The sequence below is a fragment of the Pezoporus flaviventris genome, unplaced genomic scaffold (genome assembly GCF_033815535.1).
Source record: "Pezoporus flaviventris isolate CSIRO_AGI_PZ_B2104156 unplaced genomic scaffold, CSIRO_AGI_Pfla_v1 ptg000063l, whole genome shotgun sequence".
Classification (NCBI taxonomy): Eukaryota; Metazoa; Chordata; class Aves; order Psittaciformes; family Psittacidae; genus Pezoporus; species Pezoporus flaviventris.
In genome coordinates, this window is record NW_026892611.1 from 8,547,395 (window position 1) to 8,556,870 (window position 9,476).

Here is a 9,476-nt window from a genome sequence, read left to right on the forward strand (position 1 = left end):
GCAGAGGAGAAGCCTTTCCACCCACTGTACAGGACGTAAAGGCACAAACCTCTCTCTCCTTCTTAGGGAGAAGACCCTTGTTACGTGCTCTGGGACAGAGAGGCTCCTATATAACAAAGACCTGAGCACAGCAGTCACAGAGTCGTTTAGGTTGGAGAAGACCTTTAAGAACATGAACTCCAACTATTACCCCAGCACTGCCAAGTCCACCACTAAACCATGCCCTTCAGCACCACATCTACACATGTGTTACACACCCCTGTGGATGATGACTCCACCACTGCCCTGGGCAGCCTGTGCCAGTGCTTGACAACCCTTTTGGTGAAGACATTTCTCCTGCTCTATAGGCACAGTATTTAAAGGTGAATTGGGATCTATACCTGACTCCATTCGATGCAGACAGTCCTGTGCTGGGGCCCCCAGCTTGAGGCAAAGCCCAGGTGCTCTGTGCATTGAGTCTCGGTGTTGACCTTGCTCCAGACAAAGTCGGTTTGTTATAGGGCACGAAGCCGACGCTGGAAGAGCTTACGGATGCTGTCCTACCCTGATGAGCAGTAGAAGAGTTTGGAACGTTTATCATGGAGTGGCGGTAGCGCGTGGTGATGGGACCAGTCCCGCTGTTTAGCCAGCACTGCTGGCAGGAACAAGCCACCCCTGTGTGAAGGGGTGCTGGGGATGTTGTCACCGGGTACGGGGTGTCCAAGCGCCGCTGAACGCTGCGGCGGAAGCTCGTGTTCTTGTTGGTCTGGACTTGAGCCACGACGTCAACGATGTAGTTGTAGCCCAAGGATTTGAGATCTACCTGCTGGTGGTTCTGGGCACGGGCCTCCTCCAGGAGCACGCAGACCTTCATCTCGTAGGGGGACCACCCGCCTTCGTCGTTCTGCCATTCCCAGACGATGCCCTGCCCGGCAGCAGAGTCCCCAGGGAAGAGGTGCCTGCGGACGGCGCGCATCGTCCCTGTGCGAGGAGAAAGAGTTAAAACCGCCTTGTGAGCAGAGAATCATCGGATCACAGAATGGTTTGGGTTGGAAAGGAACTTAAGGTCATCCAGTTCCAACCCCCTGCCATGGGCAGGGACACCTCACACTAAACCATGCCACCCAAGGCTCCATCCAGCCTGGCCTTACTTACATTGCCAGGGATGGAGCATTCACAACATCCTTGGGCACCCTGTGCCAGTGCCTCACCACCCTCACAGTAAAGAACCTTTTCCTTAGATCCAACCTGATCTTCCCCTGTTTCAGTTGAAATCCACTCCCCCTTTGTCCCAACGCTACAGTCCCTAATGAAGAGTCCCTCTCCAGCATCCTTGTAGCCCCCTTCAGACACTGGAAGCTGCTCTGAGGTCTCTATCAGCTTCTCCAGGCTGAACAGCCCCAATGCTCTCAGCCTGGCTCCATACAGGAGCTGCACCACCCCCTGATCATCCTCTTGGCCTCCTCTGGACTTGCTCCGACAGCTCCAATGGGGACGTTGTCTCAGGGACTCATTTCTGCACAGATCTGTGGTGTCTACATCAGGGTGGCTTCCCCACCTCTCCCACAAGAAGGGCACTAATGGGCTTTGTCTTCCCAACAGGACTGGCTTTGCTCAGGAAGCGCAGAGAAACGCAATATCCCCATCCCCGAGATCCCTGTCCCTCTGCCAAATCTGACTGTGGGCTGGCAACAGGTTCAAAAGCTGCTGGGAGGAAGGGTGGGAAAGGAGGGAAGGAGAGAGGACGCAGAGACAGACACACCCCAGCACAAAGGCACAGCGAGCACAGATGCCTCCCTGACGTTAAAACAGAGTGAAAATAGAAGTAAATCAGGCTGAAGCACAGATCTGGTTTAAAAAAACCCAACTCCCACAGCCTTGACAACAGAGTAACTATAGAGACAGGGCACCATCAGGGAGCGTGCGTAAGGGGCTGAACACCCACTCTGCTCCGCACGGGTCTGCGTAATTCTGCTCTTGGAGGAGTAGGTAAAGTCCTTTGAGTGGAAGAACAAGGACTTTGGAGAGGGGACAGGCAGAGCCAGCTCCTGCAGGCTGGCAGATAGAGCAAGACTAGAGAGGAGATAAGGAGTGGTGTGGAAACTGGAGAGAGCAGCTGCTCACATAAAGGAAGAGAAATGAAAGCAGGCACTTGACTGTTGCGATGCTGCTCGAGAGCAACAGCAGGAGCTCACAACCCCCTGGAAATCTGGCTCTCCAGGGTGACTCCACTCCTCTCTTTCAGAAAGGAGAAGCCTAATGAGAGGGATGTAAGCTATCCAACAGGACAGAAACCCAGCAACCTCTGCAAGCACGGGTTCCTGTACCAGGGTCAAAGCTGCTTTCTCATCCTGCACTGAGAAAGAGGAGCAGGAAATGCTGCAGGGCAAGTCTGGGGCTGCAGGAGGTGGGGTGAACAGAGGTGCAGAGAGTCCTTAGAGACAGGAAGAGCTTGGAGAACAGCACCAACAGGTGAGAAACCAAATCAAATAGAGCCTCTAAAGAGGCCGTGAGAGCTATGACACTGCTGCAGGACCCCAGGTGAAAACAGGCACATTTATAGACATCCACACCTAAAGCCTGTGCAAAACTGCCCTGATGCCCAAGCACATCCCAAGGAAGAGAGAGGACACATGGGACTCCACACTGCTGAAGCCCAACTGCTACCTGTGTTCAGGCTCTGGCTGAATGCTCGCTGGAGCACCTCTGCTTCATGCTGCTTTTATCCCTACCCCATAGTACTGAGATACTGTGGAAAGCACTAGGACTTGACTCAAACCATAAGGGCATTAACTGCCTCCTCACTGCTGAAAATTCAACAGCATGAAAGTCACATCTCTGTTTCTATCACACTTCCAGGCTTTTTCTGTATAGTACCGGTGGTTTCTGCGCAGTGCTTTGGTGTTCAGACCATAACCAGGTCCTGTGCTGGGGTGCAGGTATGTCCCACATGTCATGGGGGAAACTAGGTGAGTAAAGACAGACCTGAGCTCCAGAGGTGACAAAGGCTGTGGCTCTCTCAAAGTAAGAACGTGGCAGACCAAGGAATGTCAGGACCTGTGTTTCTGCTGGGGAGCTGAAGGCACAGGGTATGGTCTGCCTCAGGGATGAGCAGCCAGGGAAGGTCCAGCACTTACTCCCAACTCACTGCTTCAGTGGTCAGAGCAGCACCAAGCATCCTGCTAACTGCACAGTGAGACTCTCCAGTGTCTGCATCCAACAGACAGCACCTCATTAGCACACCTAAAAAGCTATCAGCAGGCAGTGAAACACAGCAACCTCTCTGTAAGAACTGGATCCTAACAGCTCAACCATGAGCCCAAGGGATTCCTGTGGGACAAGAGCTTCCTCTGGCACAAGTCAGGGCAGAAGGTGTCAGCAGAACCAAGGAAACCTTTCCCAGACAGGAGCAGACACCATAAGTGGGAAAGCAGATGAAACAGCCAAAACCAAACTCTAGTGATGACTGCTCCTATCCTGTCCTGTCAAGTGTTAGAAACACAAACCCACACCTCAACAGGTAGGCAGCAGCAGGGATGACCCCTGAGCAAGAAGGAATGGGGATGAGATGGGCTGGAAATGCACTGCATTTAGAGATGACTGCAGAAAGCCTGTTCTCAGGAGTAAGGGGACTACCACAGGTAAAGCAAGGTGTCCAAAAGCCCGGGGGACACAGCTCGGAGGGGATTAGCAACCCTGCCCCTGCTCCACTGGCAGGTCACAAGTTAAAAGCAGCACAGAGAGGACTCTAGGAGCTTGCACACAACCTGTGTTTTAGGAACCAACACCAAGAGCCAAGCCACACACTTGGAAAACATCCCCCTTCCCCCTGGCTGGCAGGGAAGCTGGGATTCCTCTCCAGGGTGGGCAGACAGCTGTGGGGAGAGGACAAGTCCTGCTGCTCCCTTGCATTCACTCCCAGCTAATGTGCCTCGACCAGCAGCTGAAGCCACAGCTAATCCTGCCCATAAGATCCCCCTGCACAGCTGTCATTCCCTCTTGGTCCCGTTAACACTGGCTTCCTGTTATTCTGCTGGCTTCCTTTGAAGAGCCTGTTTGTCTGTCTAATAGCTAATGAGCAGAATACAACAGCCTATTTTTTTGCCCCATTTCCAGATTTTTCATGGGGATGTTTCCTGCAGAGATTCTTTTCTCCTGCACATAACAAAGGTCAGCTGGCTGCTTGCTCAGAAAGCTTCACAGTTAAGGCAAGAGCCCTGCAGAGAGAAAAAGCTTTGCTTAGAACTGGGCCACTGAAAGGGGATATGAGTGTTTGCAATAGTCACGTTGCAGAGTGCACAGGTACCTGTGGAGGGAGGCTCACTGAGCTGATGAGCATCCCTCCGCATCAGTGGGAAACACTGCAGGAGAGCTGGGAAACAGAATCAGCCCTTTTGGTTATTAACACCTCAACCACAGATCTTGTCCAAGGAAAGATGAGGGTATGCCAGGCAACATCATTCCCAAATTGTACCGGACTGTCCCCCAGAGATGACCAGTTCTGAACCACCCTGCGATGGACAATGGGATAACTGTTTTGAGATCTTTCACATGGGTCTAATGTGGTACAAGCTCTAAAGAGATACAGAAGAAGGATGTCCCATTCACACTGGGACACATCCTTCACCCTCACCAAACTGGGATACTCAACAAGTCTGGAAACAAGCAAGAAACAGCCACTGGTGCCAGTTTTGTTGGGTCCATGCTGTACTGCTCAAAGCCACAACCTCAGCAGGACTCAAACAGGCCATGCTGAGCAGACCTGCCGTGAAGAAAGCTCCCCACCCATGACACCGCTGGAAAACCTAATCCTAAGGTCACGAAGCCAGAATAAAAACACGGATGCAGCTGTGATGACCGCTCACATTTGCTCCAACCACTTCCCTTTCCTTTAGGAATTGCCCAGTAGTGCAGTTGATTCAAGATACTGCTCATTTATTGCTTCAATTGGCAAGAAACCAGCATGCTGCCCATCTCTTAAGCTTGGGGTGGTGCTTGATTGTGCCCTGGGGTGATGGGAGAGATGCTAGCAAAAGAGAAAGTGAGGCATGGAGAATCTCCCACAGCAGCCATTCATTCAGGGTGTGTAATTTGGGATCTCCCTGGATTTTCCAGACATGAAGAGCATGCATTCCACCCCTGCCCTCTCCCTAAGCTACAGCTGCTCAGCACATCTGCAGCAGAAGAGGACAGGAGTCATCAAATCCTGAGCAGCCTCAGTGACCCCAAGAGAATGAAAATTAGGTCTCAGTCCTGCTATGAAGCCCTTCCATGGGAGGAAGCAAGCCAGCCTTGTGCACACAAGTGCGGGGAACGTTCTGCTGCAGCATCACGGCGCTCTGCGGGGGCTGCAGGCTTGCGCAAAGCAGCTTGTGCGGGGCGGCATGCCAAGGTAAAGCAGCTGGCACTCCAGTTGTAGAGGGAACAAGGGAGGAGATTGGGTTTGAAGCCTAAGAAAAGGCCCTTTTTACACCAGTGGTCTTGAACTGGTGGGAGCAGGAAGAAAGTTTCCGGCTCTGAGAGCTCTGTGAGCTGCAGGGGTCCTGTGATGAGGTTCCTTAAGAGGAAGCAGCACTACTGATTCATGCCAGCTAATACTGATGTTCTCATGTGCCAACGTGCTGGGTGGCAGACAGCATCAGGAGAGAAGCAGACATTGAATCATAGACTGGTTTGGGTTGGAAAGGACCTTAAGATCATCCAGTTCCAACCCCCTGCCATGGGCAGGGACACCACACACTAAACCACCCCTCAAAGCACTGCCCCGCTGTGGCAGCACACGGCAGAGCTTTGTAGGGCTCTCCTACACATAATGGGGTCCTACTTATCTCCAAGCACACAAGCAGCCTCATCAAAACCCCGGCATGGGCAGGGGAGCTCCCTTACCTGTGTCCTGACGGAACTGTGTCAAGCTTGGGATGTCGATGACATAGGGGGCCAAGACGGGATCTGCATGTCCCAAAGGGATGCTGCTGACAAGCCCTGATCCCGAGCGCCGGCCCTTCTGCTGCGAGGCCTGAAAAACCTGTTCAATGTAGCTGCAGACATTCCCTCTGTACGGCCTCCACCTGCCAAACTCATCCTGCCATTCCCACACTGCCACCGCTGGGGAGTTGCTGCCATGTCCCGGGGCAGAACCGGGGAGTCCGGACGGCCCGGCTGAACTGCTTCCTGCTTCCTGAGCTGCTGCCATGCTCCTCCCTGAGCTCTGGGCACGCTGCAAGGGGCAGCTTCACACCATCTTCTTCTGGGGGACCTGTAGGAAGAAACAAAGAGAGCTCATAGGGCTGAGAATGATGCCCCAAATCCACCCCACCCTGTATGCATACCACACAAGCCAATTGAGAGAGGGGAACAAGCTCAGCCTTGCACAGAAGATGCTTGCTATGCATTTAGGAAACTGCAGAGAAGTGGATTGGCCTCAAAACCCTCTGGCTGAGGGCAGATGGGGTATCACCTCCCACTCCCTGCCAATGCTGGCAACTTTTCTTGTTAATTTGGAGCAAAAACTCTAAGGACACTCTGCTTCCCATAGCGTGCAGCACCAAACACCACCAGAATCACTGCAGATGTGCACAGAACCAGCCCAGCAGCACTGCTGACCACCTGCAGGGAAACCCCTAAACCCTGACCCAAGTTCAGACACGCACTAGACAGGATCATGCCAAGGTCACCCCACACCTGTCCCCACTCACACTGCTTCTGGCAGCGTTACACTGACCACCCTGATGTGAGATATCAGCTTGGGAGCAGGAGCTCCCCAAGCACACATGTACATGAATGACTTGGTTATACAAGTGGTACCCAAACTCTTCTCACTGATCTGGGCTCTCACTGATCATCAGCTCCATCCAGGCTTCTGACCAGGCAGTTCTGATCTAGAATCAGTCCCTTGACTCCTTCTGTGCAGCACTGTATGCGCACACAAAGGCAGAAAACAATTCTTTATGCACAGTCTGCAAATCACAGTAGTGCAGATACCAAGCACAATCCAAGTGAACAATGGATGGAAAGAAGCACAGAAGCACTAGGAGGAACATAGGGTGTAATAAACAGCCTGTGCTGAAGGCAGTGATTTAGCAGGTCCTTAAGACTGCACTACATCTAGCTGCAGCATCTCAGGTTGGAAAACAAGGAACATCTTGAAACAACAAACAATCTGCATCAACAAAGACTCAAGCTAAAGACTCAAGCCAAGAAGAGATGATTTGGGGAAGAAGAGAGAATGGAGTAAGAGCTTTAAGACATTCACGTAAAGACACAAAGGCAGTGAACAAATCCTAAGGACTTAGAGACAGGATGCAGAGACAGAAAGACCACTCAGCCCCCTAGGGATGCAAAACCACAAAGCCACTGCATGATCACCAAGCTGCCCAAGAGACACCATAAGTCTGATACATGGCATTCCCTGCCTGCTTTGTCATTGCAAGGAATCCTACCCAGACCATCTGGACACATGCGTCTTGGTGCACAAATGCTGGACAACCCCACGTTGTTGCTCATGATCAGGTGGGTATGACTGTGAATAAGTGCAATTTATTTTGTTTCAGAACAGTCACCTTCTCCCTCTTCAGGCCTCCATCACTGACTGCTCACTTAACTCCCAGCAGGCAGCTATGAGCTTCCTTCCCATCCAATGGAAAAGTTCAGGTGCCCAAGAGGCAGAGCAGCAGTGGGTGGCTTCCACTGGAGGATGCCATCTGCAAGGAGAATGACATCCCTGCCGGATTGGGAAGATCCCACGCTCCGTGGAGCATCCCATCCATCAGGCTCGTGTGGCTTGCTAGCTTAAAAAAGCAATAGAAGAAGAGCAAGAGGCGAAGAGACGCACCCACACGTCTGCATTCATGAGAGGAAAGCAACACTTTCTCCAGGAATTCAGTGTAAATCGGTTTATGAGCTGCTCTGAGAGTTCTACACAACACCCCCAGCTCAACTGGTGCTGGTGACAAACCGCTCCAGGGCGCCAGGAGAAAACCCTGGTCTCTGCAATGGATCTTCCCCATGGAATTCGTTCTTCCCTAACACACCATGGACAGTTATTTTACTGCTCAACCCAGCCAGTTAAAACCTGAGGTGTCAAACCCAACACCTGCCTCTGCCAATTCTTTTAATGGCAGGTTTCACACCAACACATCTCCTCCAAAGGGACCACCAGCATGTCCATGCTCGGCTTGGACTCAGAGCAGAGCTGCAGGGTTCTCTGTCCTACCCACCTGCATGAGGTGCTCTGAACCCCCAAGACAGAACCAACACCTTTCTCCCCCTAAAGTTGTTGTCACCAAATACTCATCTGCCCATCCTACAGATGGGGACAGCAGAGGGAAGCTGTTCGGATGGAGTCAGCGATTCGTTTTCCTTCCTTTTTGAAGCACAGCAGCAGGAAATGGAAAAAAGAGAGCATCCCAGCAGAAAAGCTGCCCCCTTCATGTACTCCCTCCACTTGCTGGGACACCAGCTGGGTGACAGCAGCCTGCTGCTCACCCTGGGGAGCAGCGATGCTTTGAATCCCAGACCACACGCAAAGGTACGGGGCTGGCTGCATGTGAGCATCGCGTGCTTCGATATTCACTTCCCCATCAGAGTGGAAAAGCATTTCCTGAGCTGGGAATGCTGCTCCAAAGGAGCGAGGGGAGGATTTCAGCCTCCTGCCAGTTCTCCGTGCTCGAGCCAGCAGCTGTTTGCACGGATTGGGAAGCGAGGAATGCGGGAGAGCTTCAGTACGCCAGAATTACACGAGCTCCTGAGTTAAGGCAAACAAGAAGAGGCCTGAAGTTGCAGTTCCTTTCCCCATTTCATGAATCCAGCAGTACACAAGTATTAAGAGCTGAGGAACTCAATCCCAGAGCTGCTCAAACAGCTTTCCCTTGGGCTGCCACGTGTGTCACAGAGCTGTATAGAGATGTGTTACACATCCCACTTGACCAGCACTGCGTTTGGGATGCTACCAGTAGCTCAGCTGCACCAGCTCTTCACACTGGCTCTATCCTTGGCAGATTAGTGTCCCAGGGAGGGTAACTACATGTCTTTCCTAAAATCCCATGGACTATAACACTTCACCTTGAGCTTTAAAAATCCCTTGAAAAGCTCCAAGTCATCCCAACCACTGAAAGTGTTTATTCAGCAAACAGTCCTGGCTCCAATTAGAAATCCTATGGGCTACCTTGCTCCAAATGAAAACAAACCCCTGACACCTTGAAGTGCAACCTTCAATATTCCAGCCAAATGCCCTCCACTTAGGAGGGAATTTGGGATTTGTATTTGGACCGGTTTGGGTGTATTTTGCACCCCAGGACAATCTCTGCAGCCTTTACCCACATGGCTCAAATCAGGGACTTGGACAGGAAAGGAACTGGGTGCGTTTCAGTTGTGTTTCCCAGCAGATTACCTCCCTGCTCCTCAAGCTCCAGCCAATGGTGGTGAGAAAGCTGGGAAGGGGCAGGCCGGAATGAAAGCCTTTTCCAGTGCCTGAACTGAAGCTGTGACCAGCGCTTCAG

The 9,476-nt window shown here is 52.1% G+C and overlaps 1 protein-coding gene across 5 annotated transcripts in view; it reads right to left on the reverse strand.

Moving 5' to 3' along the window:
* The window catches only part of DTX2 (deltex E3 ubiquitin ligase 2), a 37,134-nt gene that overhangs the window by 26,382 nt on the left and 1,276 nt on the right, over positions 1-9,476 (reverse strand). For all 5 annotated transcript variants that reach the window (XM_061470420.1, XM_061470424.1, XM_061470423.1 and 2 more), the window contains exons 2-3: positions 5,866-6,235; positions 381-960 (exon numbers count right to left, since the gene is read on the reverse strand). In XM_061470420.1, the coding sequence (XP_061326404.1) occupies positions 381-960; positions 5,866-6,172 (887 nt within the window). In that variant the 5' untranslated portion in view covers positions 6,173-6,235. The remainder of the gene's footprint in view (positions 1-380; positions 961-5,865; positions 6,236-9,476) is intronic.